The following is a 12,122-nucleotide window of genomic DNA, read 5'->3' as shown; positions in this document are numbered from 1 at the left end:
ATAAAATTGCGTTGGAAGAGCTACAAATGCCTCGCAGAGTGTTCTCTCTAGGAATCTCCAGCTCCTTCAGTGCGACGTCTGGTTAAAGCTGACCATAGAGTTACGCTGGAGGACCTAGAGAGGACTTATTAATAAAAGTCCGTGAATAATCAAATCTGCAAACGTCGGAGCCGCAAAGATGGAGGTACGAGTGCGTCGTTCTTTTAATATTGCGAACTGAGTCCCGGTTCTGGGGAAAGAGCAGGATACATTTATTATTTAATTGTAATGGTTTGCATTTTAATATATTTTAATTTATAACTGTTTCAATCCTTAAAATTGTTGAATTTTTTAAAAAAATTATATATTTGTGCATTTTGATATTTTGTATTGTTTTTAAATTGTACTGTTTTATATTTGTTTGCAGCCTTGAGTCCCCTGTATTTGGAGAAAGGTGGGATATAAGAAAAGGAAATCATCATCATCATCATCATCATCATCATCATCATCATCATCATCATCATCATCATCTTCTCCTTTCCTCCCTCTTCCTCTTTGCTGGGTTGCCTTTGCCAGGGAGGAACTAAAGTGAGGAGGGCCCTTGTTTCCTGGGGAAGGATTGAGAGGAGGGAACCAGGAAGCCAGGAGGGAAAGGCTTGAATGAGAGCCTGGCAGCGGCGTGGCAACTTGAGAAAGAAACCTTGGAGGGCTTCTTCTCCCCCTCCATCTTCCCTTCCTTTGGCCTGGGTTCAGAGGAGGGCTGGGGGAGCAGAAAGGGGCCTAGCTGCTGGACCAGAAGGAGGAGGAGGACATTGTTGCTTAGAGACCCCAATGAAAGGTCTGCCGCTGAAGCTTATTCTCTTTATGCAGCCAGCCTTTCCTATGGACTCCTGCTTGGTTGTTGTTGCTGTTTCTTTTTGCAAGCTCAACAACAGCCTTGTTAGGTAGTCCAGGCTGAGAGAAGGTCCCTGTCTCAAGGTCTTGCTGCACTGTGTGTGTGTGTGTATATATCTCAATCACTAAGTACAAATACCAAACACCAATATGATACTACTATACACACACACACACACACACACACACTCTCACACACATATTATGCTATTGCAAAACACATGAATGGTGAATAGACAGTCTGTTGTTGAATTATACATGTGTTTTTGTAACAGCATGACAAAATGTTGGGGTTTTTTTGTGGTATCATATTGGTGTTTGGTATTTGTACTTAGTGACCTGTAGTGCAGCAACACTTAGGGTCCCCCCCCCTTTCTCCCTTTGGCCTGGACTAGTTTCAGGAGAAGCCTTCTGTTGTGTCAGGTGCCCTGTCTTAAGGTCGCCATTGCCATCCTCTGAGGCTGAGAATGTGGTTTGTTATACAGTTACGAACACATCGCAGAAATAATCCAGTTTGAGACTGCTTTAACTGCCCTGGCTCAATGCTAGGGAATTCTAGCATTGAGACTTATTCTAGCCTTCTCTGTGAGATTGCTCTGGTGCCACAGTGAACTACAGTTCCTAGGATTCCCTCGCACCGAGCCAGGGCAGCTAAAGCATTCTCAATCTGGATTGTTTCTGCAGTGTGTTTTGGGTACCTTAGTGTGACCATCTGGAATACAAAAGGTTTCCTCGCCTTAGTTTAAAGCACTGGTCCCCAAACTGTGTCCTTTAAGAGATTTTGGACTTCAGCTCCCAGAAGCCTCAGTCACATTTGTCAGTAGTCTGGGATTCTGGGAGATGAAGTCCAAAAGCTCTTAAAGAGCACAGTTTGGTGACCACTGGTTTAAAGGGATCTCTGCATCCTTCCTTGAGCCACAAAGATCAATGGGGGCTGCACCCACATCGCAAGAATAATCCGGTTTTATACCATTTTAACTGCCGTGGCTCCATGCTGTAGAGTTTTGGGAATTGTAGTTTGTTAGGCTGCCAGAGCTCCCTGACAGAGAAGGCTAAATGTCTCACAAAGTTATGTTTCCCAGAATTTCATATCACTGAGCCATGGCAGTTAAAGTGGTGTCAAACTGGATTATTTCTGCAATATGGTGCAGCTCCCATTGAGTTTTGTGGCTGAGGGAGGATGCAGAGTTCCCTTTAAACCAGGTTGAGGAAATATTTTGGCTCTTCATGGCTTTATGTGCATTGCAGAAGTAATCCAGTTTGGCACCACTTTAACTGCCATGGCTCAATGCTGTGGAATTTTAGGAACTGTAATTTGTTGTGGCACCAGACCTTTCTGACAGGGAATGCTGAATGTTTTGCAAAACTAAAAATCCCAGCATTCCATAGCACTGAGCTTTTGAGGTTGAAGTGATGTCAACCTGGATTATTTCTGCAATCTGGATGCAACCCCCATGGCACTTTGTGGCTCAAGAATGATGCAGAGTTCTCCTGAGGAACTTTCAGGTTGAGGAAAACTTTGACGCTCCAAATGATTTCGACTTCAGCTCCCAGAAGCCCCTGGCCATGATTTGTAGCCCCAAACACTTTTGTTGTTGTGTGCCTTCAGGTTGTTTCTGACTTCAAGTTGTTTCTGGCAGAAAAGGCGACCCTGTCACAGGATTTTCTTGGCAGGTTTCTTCAGAGGGGGCTTGCCACTGCCATCCTCGGAGGTTGAGAGCATGTGAATTGCCCAAGTCACTCAATGGGCTTCTGTGGCTAAAGTTCTCCATCTGTGCTTTAAACATTTCTCAGTGTTAGGGAAGGATGCATCTGAAGAATTAGGCTCAAGTCTACGAAAGCGCATGCTACCAACTTCTGTTTTTCGGTTAGTCTCAAAGGTGCTGCAAGATCCCTTTGGATAGGGAAGGATGTAGTGAACGGTGCTTTGAAAAGACAGGAGAGAACTCACTGGTGCAATGAGAGGGAGTTCAGAGGCTCACTTTGTATGTGTAAATTGGAAAAACTGGTTTGTGAAATGATGAATATTTTAGCACTTGGAGTCACAGACGGCTACATACCAGTGTTGAGGAGCTGTTTAGGTAAAGCACACATACTTAATTATTTAATTCAGCCCTCTGAGGGGTGTGTGTGTGTGCGTGGGGGGGGGGGGGATGAGGAAAATTATTTTGTAAATTATTCAGATAAAATTGCCAACTGAGCTGAACTGCCTTTTATTGATTTGTTTGGGATCTCACTTTCTTGGCTGTTAGCTGGGGGCAGGGGAGTTCATAAAACTATAGTGCATCAGAAGGAAAGGGGATAGTAATGGATGGTCCATTCATGTAGCATTTAAGATGGGCAAAAGGACTTTGCTGTTTTAGACAGGAGGTTTGTTCACTTGCCTTCTTAGGGAAGCAGCTTCCTGCAGGAAGAAAATTAGCATAGCAAGGATTAGGCTGAGTTAGAATTTTCCTACATGATATACAAGGTTGTGCAAGTGAGTGTGCATGAAAAATTTTCAAATGTTCTTTTTCTGCCAGTAGAATAATTTTGGAATGATTGCAGTGAATTGGTTTTTATGTTCTATCACTTTAAAGTGTGGGTGAATCAGATTTGTATTTGAATTTAAAGCATGATAGTATGTGCTGGATGTGCAGACCAAATTTTATTGCTCTATGGTAATACTGAACATTGAATAACAAACAGGAAACGAAGGATATCTAACTTAAACCTAGGAGGCACTTTTCTTGGGCTATAATTTTTCCTACCTTCATTTTACAAACAGAAGAGATGTAGTTGGCAAATTAATGTTACAGCCATTTTTTTCTCTCTGTATGAATGTTAATCTTTATTATTTATAGTTTGCTACACAGCTGTTTCTTCTGTTTCTTCTCATCAGAGTCCTGGTAAGGCAAGAGCTGTGGAATAAAACATAAATATGGCCAAGGTGATAAAATTGTTTCAGACCCTCAGAAATCACTGGAAGAAGACTACTGTTGGGGCCTGCCTGTTCACCTGGGGCGGAAACTGGCTATATGGAAAACATTGGTAATCAATCCTTATTTTCCAGAATATTATTGGAATTGGAAATGGTTTTACTTTTGATTCAGTTAGTCTCATGTCAGACTAGTACATATAAAACTTTGTTTTGTTGTTGTTAACTGCCTTTAAATCAACCTCAACTTATGGTAACCCTGTGAATGAGACATCTCCAAGCCCTGCTATCCTGTACCTACTCTGCTCTTGTCCTGTAGGCTCAGGTCCGTGGTCTCCCTGAGTCTATTGTCTGGCATATGATCTTCCTCTCTTTCTACTGCCCTCTACCTTCCCCAGCATCACTGTCTTTTCTAATGCCATTCCTTCTCATGATGTGGCCAAAGTAAGACAGCCTCAGTTTAGTCATCTTGGCTTCCTGGATGAGTTCTGGCTTGATTTCTTCTAGGACCCAGTTGTTTGGTTTTTTGGCCATTCATAGTAACCTCAGCACTCTTAGAATCATAGAACCGTAGAGTTGGAAGAGACCACAAGGGCCATCCAGTCCAACCCCCTGCCATGCAGGAAATCTCAGTCAGAGCATCTCCGATAGATGGCCAACCAGCCTCTGCTTAAAGACCTCAAGATACCTTGAAGACACCCCATCCTCAACTGCTCTGCTCAGGTCCTGCGGTCCCAGGCCCATGTTCTCTTTGATTGAGCCTATGTATCTGGTATGCATCCAGCACCACATCTCAAATGAATTTATTTTCTTCCTATCTGCTTTCGTCACTGTCCAGCTCTTACGTCCATACATGGTGACAGGGAATACAATGGCTTGGACTATTCTAACTTTAGTTTTCAGCTGTATATCTTTACACTTTAAGATTTTGTGTAGTTCTTTCATAGGTGCCCTTCCCATTCCTAATCTTCTTCTGATTTCTTGACTGCAGTCTCTGTTCTGATCAATGTTTGATCAAAAGTAAATGGGAAATCTTTAACTATTTTGATTTCTTTATTTCTAGGTTGAATTTATATAAATCCCCCATGGTCATTACATGTAAAACTAGTAATATGTAAAACATGTGGATGTTTCCTGACAGTTTTTGCTTTACAATTTCCACGAAAGGCTAAATTTAATTAGAGAAGTGACACAGAGAGAGGTGCGCTGCTAAACTGTTTTTCTCCTCAAGGTTATAAAACATACATGTACATAAGAAATGTACATAAGAAATAAGAACTGGAGATAATTTTGACTCAAGAATATATTAAATCTCTCTCCTGGTAGAGGCACACCTTCTCCATTAAAATTATAAACCCCTTATAGCTATAATACAGTACAAACATTAGCTGTTGGGAGACTGGTTGCTGCCGCACTGCAGAATTAATGCAGTTTGACACTACTTTAACAGTCATGGTTCAATGCTTAGGAATTCTGGAATTTGTAGTTCATTGTGGCACCAGAGTTCTACAACACAGGTGTAATCTCCACTACAGAAGTAATGCAATTTGACACTGTTTTAACTGCCATGGATCAATGCTATGGAATTAGGATATTTGTAGGTTGTTGTGTCACTAGAGCTTTGACAGAGAAGGCTAAATTCTCACCAAACTACAAATATTAGAATTCCATAACATTGAGCCATGACGCTTAAAGTGGTGTCAGACCACATTAATTCTGTAATGTAAATGCAGCCCCTGTATGTTTGAATGTGTGTAAATCTGAAAATTAGTCTGTGAAATCAGGAATATTTTAGCACTTGGACCTGCAGAAGGCTACATGCTGGTTTTGTGGGTCTAGAAGAGAAACAAGTTTAGATAAAACATACACAGTTATTTCATTTCACACCTCTGGTGAATGAAGCAAATTATTACATAAATTATTCCTGTAAAATTGCTGGTGTATTTTAGAGTAAATGAAATGGCAGTAACTGTTTTGATAGGTTTTAGGGCACAGTTGTATGATTTTTCTCTTTCAATTTGGATGTTTAATAGTATAACTCCAACTGCAAATTTTGGTCTGTGTCTTGATTTCAGAGTGTTTAAATAACTTAGCAATATGCACTTTGACTTATTTTTCCACTAGTAAGGGTCAAATAGACCAGCATAAAATGCAGGCTTGGGAGTGGTGTGGGGGTGTGGCGTACAAATGGCGAACGCCCCGATGCCATCCCCAAGCTGGCGTCACATGTCCCCACTGACCATATAGCAGGCAGCATCATGGCGTATCTGTGGTGCGGCGTTTACATGTGCCATGCCACAGAAACGCCAAAAAACCTGCCGCTGTGACAGAAAGAATGCCTTTTTTCTGCTCCAAAAAGGAGTCACATTTTGCTAATTCTTTTTGGGCCGGAAAAATGCCAGATCGAAGCCATGGCATGTGGTTGCTGCGGCCCCAATCCAGATCTCAAAGGAGTGGCATAGAGCCTCCCTTTTACAGCCATCTGTTTCTGCCCTGAATTAATGAATACAGGTTTAGTTTTAGTTTTGGTTACTTTGGCTTTTGAGGGACAAAGCAAGCCCCGGCTTTTTGACTGTTGCTTGGTTGAGACATCAACTGTTTACACAGTTAATATAGTCTCGGGGACCAGTAAATATAACTGCATTATTTTAAATTATTCCTAGCTTGAGTGCCAATCTTCTCTGTTTTATCTTTTTTTTAAAAAGGAATAGAAACTAATTAAGGTCTCGTATTTCCAGCTTATTTTATGTTAGATTCTTGCCAATCTGGATGGAAGACTTCAGCAAATCTTTTTGATCTGCTTCTCCTGTTTTGTCAGTTTCTTCTCCGTGTGAATGAACATATATATTTTCATTACAATGTATTAATATTTTTAATTCACCTCTTTCCAATGTGTTTGTACCTGTAATAATTTGGCTTGGTTGATTTCAGAGTGTTTCAAAATTTGACAGTTGAATTCAGTCCACAAACCATATTGGTAGCATGAGTTTCTGGTAGGGTTTTAAACACAGGCCTTTAGCCAGGGGTTCTCTTAAACCAAGAAGAAAGAGGATGCAGATACAGGAATTTACGTAAAACTGGGCATAATTAAGTCTCTGTACAGAAAAGCAGTAATTTGGGTGAAGGTTTGGTAGGCATTCCTTTTCAAGAAATAATTTGGATAGTTACTAGTTAAGATGCCTTGGAGATTGTTCACTTAAAGAAAAAAGTGAAAACTGAAAAGTTTCTGTTAGGAAAAAGAAGGGCTATTCATTTAAAACTGAACCAAAGAAAAGCTCATGACTGGAAACTGAATTTCGACTGAGGCTGCCTAATCCAGGTTGACACTACTTTAACTCAATGCTATGGAATTCTGGGATTTGTACTTTGTTGTGACACCATAGCTCTCTCAATATCTCACTGAACTACAATTCCCAGAATTTTATGGCATTGAGCCATGGCATTTAAAGCAGTGTCAACCTGGATTATTTCGTGTGGATGCCTCCCAAGATGGTAATAAGATGCTGTGAGAGTTTGGGTGGGGATTGCAGAAGTAAACAAAAGAGAGATGAAGGAACCAGTAATGCCTGCTCTGGGCATTTAAAATCAAAATGTTCTCTAAACTTTAGATTTTGATTCTCAAGTGTAATGACTTGGCAGACATCCATTCAGTATTCTGCCTTTTGAGCCCTGGGGCATGATATCTCATTCTGTGATAGCCTTTGTCATGGTTTCCCGATTACATAGTATAATGAAAATATATTTCTTTGAGAACTGTTGAGAGAATTCTTAGCTTATTAGCCAGGAAGAGGGAAGCTCTGTTTCCTACATGGTATCATGAAATTAAGGATTGTGCCACAGGCTGATGTTTTCAGTGTTGTTGAAACACAGCAGAGCACTGTTGTTGCTATAAGCAGCATGCTCTTGTTTTCTAGGTCAGCGATTTCAGAAACATCTCTAGAACTGTGAGATGAAACATGCTTCTTTGAGTATCCATTAGAAAAGGGGTAGAAATTGTGCAGTCTGGGAGCTACAGACAGCCTGCTAAAGATCCTTTGGGCACTCTGAAACCCCATCCCATAGGTGTAAATGTTCTTTTGGACCAAAACAAGAGAATCTAAAACATTGGAGAGTTATCTACCCCAGAGTTGTCCAGGTGTGATTCTCCATCATGAGGCTATTTCATTATTTCTCTCCATCTTTTCAGGGACTAAAACCCCACTTTTCTCTCAAGACTGGAAGTAACTCAAATTTTAACAAGAATAAAGGGCAAGATTTTTCTCTTTGTGCAATATGAACATTGTAAAAGGGTGTAAAAAGCTTTCCCTAGCAAACAGCAAATCAGTTCATGACTTGGAGTCATATCCTCTTTTCCAGTAAAGATTTCATCCGTCAGGAAATTGAGATACTTCTAAGCATGTAAATTCATCCTGAAATATATTTATCGCATTCTTGTTGTTAAAAATGATTTGTTTGAATGGAAAGCTAAAGCAAAATTATATCATATGTAACTTTTGAATGTATTTATTTTGTTCTGTCATGACATAATCTGTGGATCAAGTTAGAAAACGTTATTATATTTGTGTTGCTATTATTAATTTGATGATTATATTCAGACCAAAATCTAGTTTTACTTTGATGCCATTAGTGACTTGCCTTTTGACTTTCATATGTTACTACCTTGATATCCAGTGGTGTAGTGTTAGATTTTGGTGTGTAGATGCTCGAATCCAGTGGTGAAGTATTACATTTTGATGTGTAGGTGGTCTCTGTGACAATCCCAACAGCCACACTCCCAGAGAGAGTCCAAAAATGCAACTGGTAGCAGCGATCTATATCAGCAAACCAACTCTAGCAATTTTTAACCCTGTTAGGAGCAGGTCTTTTGTAAAACCACTAGGTCTTGGCTGCCCATTCAAGAAAGCATTGCTTCAAAACCAGTTCTTCACATCTGCCCATTCAAGACCAAATACTTCACATTACAACAGGGATATATTCCCAGCAATATATTGTTATTTGGTGTGGGGGGGGGGGGGGGGGGGGAACACAGGAGTTATGAGGATTTCAGGAAACAGGGACATCTGAACAGGTTGGCTAATGGCATCGTTCTTGCAAGTGAAAATGCTCTGCAAGTTAGCTCTAGCTCCACTATGTTGCTTCATGATAGGTATTCAAGTAAATAAATGTAGAAACTTTCACTAGAGAAGGTTAAGGGGTGATATGATAGCCCTGTTTAAATACTTGAAGGGATGTCATATTGAGGAGGGAGCAAGCTTGTTTTCTGCTGCTCCGGAGGATAGGACCCAGAACAATGGATGCAAGCTACAGGAAAAGAGATTCCACCTCAACATTAGGAAGAATTTCCTGACAGTCAGGGCTGTTTGATAGTGGAACACACTCCCTTGGAGTGTAGTGGAGTCTCTTTCCTTAGAGGTCTTTAAACAGAGGCTGGATGGCCATCTGTTGGGGATGCTTTGATCTATATTTCCTGCATGGCAGGGAGTTGGACTGGATGGCCCTTGCTGTCTCTTCCAACTCTATGATTCTGTGATTCCATAAACAACATTGGGGATGATTAATTAAAAAGACTATCTGCGCACTGCCTTACAAGTGAATTTTGATTGCTGCTGACATTGGAAGCTAAATTACTATGCTTGAGGCACTCTTGACCAGCCTCTTATGGTACCCTTTTATAACAGATTAAAGGTTCTATAAAATCTTGTCCCTCTATTTCTGACATAGTTGGAGTTTCTAATGCAAAGGGTGCTGCTTTTCCTTGCAATTGCTTTAGAATTAGCCTTTGACTCCCTGGAATTATCTGTCGTAGGCATTGCTCATTCATTTGCTGTTGAAGGAGGACTTTGACAGGGAAAGGGGGAGAGCAAAAGCTTTCTTTAATTAGACCTTATTTATTCTTGAATAGCACAATCTAGGGACTGGCTTGTAGTATTCAAAGATTAATTCCCTTAGAGCAGAATTGAAGGCTACTGTGTTTTCTTCCAGAAGCTATAGAGTTGCTACACATGTTATGACACCTGTGTGTTTTTCTCCACAAGACAAATAGAAGCTTTGATGGGGTGGGAGCAGAGTTGGCAACAAGCCTCGAAGATATTCCCCGGAATGTTTTACCAAAATCCCTGGAATTCCCCAATATTGCCCGGAATATTCAGTCAAAATCCACGGAAAGTCCCCGTAATGTTAATATGGCAGATCTTTTGCAAATAAACATAAACATAATTGAATAAAAAATAATTGTAACTTATTTCAACTCTCAAAATTACCATTGAGCCAACCAAAGAATATTTCAGTCCTTCTAATGCTTTTAAGATATTTCTTTTGGCATGAAGGGGGTCCAGGAAGCTTTGTGCCAAACAGAAACGTGTTAGGCTGCAACCACACTGCAGAAATAATCCATCTTGACACCCCGTTAACTGCCCTGGCTCAGTGCTATGGAATCCTGGGAATTCTAGTTTTATGAGCCATTTAACCTTCTCTATCAGCAAACTCTGGTGCGACAACAAACTACAATTCCCAGGATTTCATAGCACTGGGCCATGGCAGTTAAAGCAGTGTCAAACTGGTTCATTTTGGCATTGCAGATACTGCCAAAGTGGCACCAAACTGCATGATTTCTACAATGCAGATGTGCTCTTAGGCTGCATCCACACTGCAGAAATAATCCAGTGTGACACCGCTTTAACAGCCATGGCCCCATGCTATGGAATCCTTGGATTTCTAGTTTCTTGGGGTACCAGAGCTCCCTGACAGAGAAGGTTAACTGCCTTACAAAACAATTCCCAGGACACCTTAATCTTTCTTTCGGTGAATCTCAAAGGTGCTATAAGACCTCTCAACATCATCATCATCATCATCATCATCATCATCATCATCATCATCATATCCAAATGCTCCTGAGGAAGTGGACTTAAGTCGATTATTATTATTATTATTATTATTATTTCCAAATGCATCTGAGGAAGTTGACTTAGGTATAGGAAATCTCATGCTGCCAGCCCCTTTCTTGCAGGTAGTCTTAAAAGGGCTCCAAGATCTCTCAGAAGGGTGGGCCTGGCCTGGCTGGGGGATGTAGTTCTCTACTAGTAAATTCTTCTACTGTTTGGATGGGCAAATGGATGGATGGGACTACAGTTCCCATCGGCCTCTTGGGCAGGAAGGCATTTTCGGCCTTTTGGGTGGGGGGGAACAATAGGTTGAATTCTTCGGAATTCCCCTGAAATATTTCAGAGACCAGAAATTAAGTTCCCTGGATTCCGGAGAATTCCCCGGGATTGGCAACACTGGGAGGTAAAGGTTCATGGGGATTATTTGTAACCATTCCTCCATGGTCCTGAGGTCTCACATAGTGGTGACTATTCTGGGTAAACAATGCAGAATATTCTCCTGCGTTAGGTGTATTAAAAACTAATTTTTAAAATTGAAATGGATGGCACACTTTGTACCCCAAAAGGTTGGAAGGATGCTTAGTAACCTAGAACAGTGATTCATATGAGTGCAACAATTTAAGCTCTACTCCAGGTGTGTTTTAATTGTTTCTCATGAGTAGTTTGGAAAGGTTAGTTATTTTGAATGGCAGCTCCCAGAATCCCCCAGTCAAAGGTGGCAGAAATATAAAGGAATTGTCTTCAGAGGAACCTGATTAGAAAAGGGTATACTTTCCAGGAGCCTTTAGTTTCAGAATAGCTTGCCTTAGTGCAGGTACAAGTGAAGGGTAGATCTGAGGTCATTTGAATTTAAATTAGCCCCATGCATAAGGTAAATCTCACAACCAAGTATCGGTGCTTAACTTCATTAAATTGTATGCTTCATCTGCTTTCAAACCATGCCCTCCTTGACTCTCAGTTGTTTGAGAATAGCTGCATTGAAAAACAAATTCTCTTCTTTGGCCAGTCTTGTGCTAATTGCTTCTCTTGGCATTAGTCCTTTTCATTTCAAAAACAGGAAGCTTAATTGGTTGCCTCTGATCAGGTCTTTGTGTAGCTCAGCTGGAGAGTTTGAGAGCTTTGTGTTGAAATCTCTGATTTGTAATAAACTGGGAATGGATTTGTACTTATATAAGGAGGTTGTCCCCTGGCTTGTGGGAGGCTAAAGGTAATTGGATCCATTTCTACACCATTCTTATGCACAGGTTTGAGTTAAAAATAAAATTCCACAAACCCAAAGCAGACTTGCCTTAGTTCCCAATTTGGGGGTGATGGAGTTAGAGAACCTGTTCTGAAGCTATTCTAATATCACAGTAAGACTGAATAGCAATTTCCTAATTCTTCGAAAAAATAAAACAAAATTGGGAAGCTATTCTTCAACTTGAGCCAAGTCCAAAAAGAAGGGAGCAAGA

At 40.7% G+C, this 12,122-nt stretch overlaps 1 protein-coding gene across 1 annotated transcript in view; it reads left to right on the top strand.

The window, feature by feature from the left end:
• The first annotated feature begins 613 nt into the window (after positions 1-613).
• AGK (acylglycerol kinase) overlaps positions 614-12,122 on the top strand; it is a 75,681-nt gene continuing 64,172 nt past the window's right edge. The window contains exons 1-2 of the mRNA XM_042468093.1: positions 614-817; positions 3,755-3,903. Of these exons, the coding sequence (XP_042324027.1) occupies positions 3,794-3,903 (110 nt within the window). The 5' untranslated portion in view covers positions 614-817; positions 3,755-3,793. The remainder of the gene's footprint in view (positions 818-3,754; positions 3,904-12,122) is intronic.

This window comes from Sceloporus undulatus, chromosome 5 (genome assembly GCF_019175285.1).
Source record: "Sceloporus undulatus isolate JIND9_A2432 ecotype Alabama chromosome 5, SceUnd_v1.1, whole genome shotgun sequence".
Lineage (NCBI taxonomy): Eukaryota > Metazoa > Chordata > Lepidosauria > Squamata > Phrynosomatidae > Sceloporus > Sceloporus undulatus.
The sequence above is the reverse complement of the archived record's forward strand: the minus strand, read 5'-3'. Positions and strand labels throughout refer to the sequence as shown.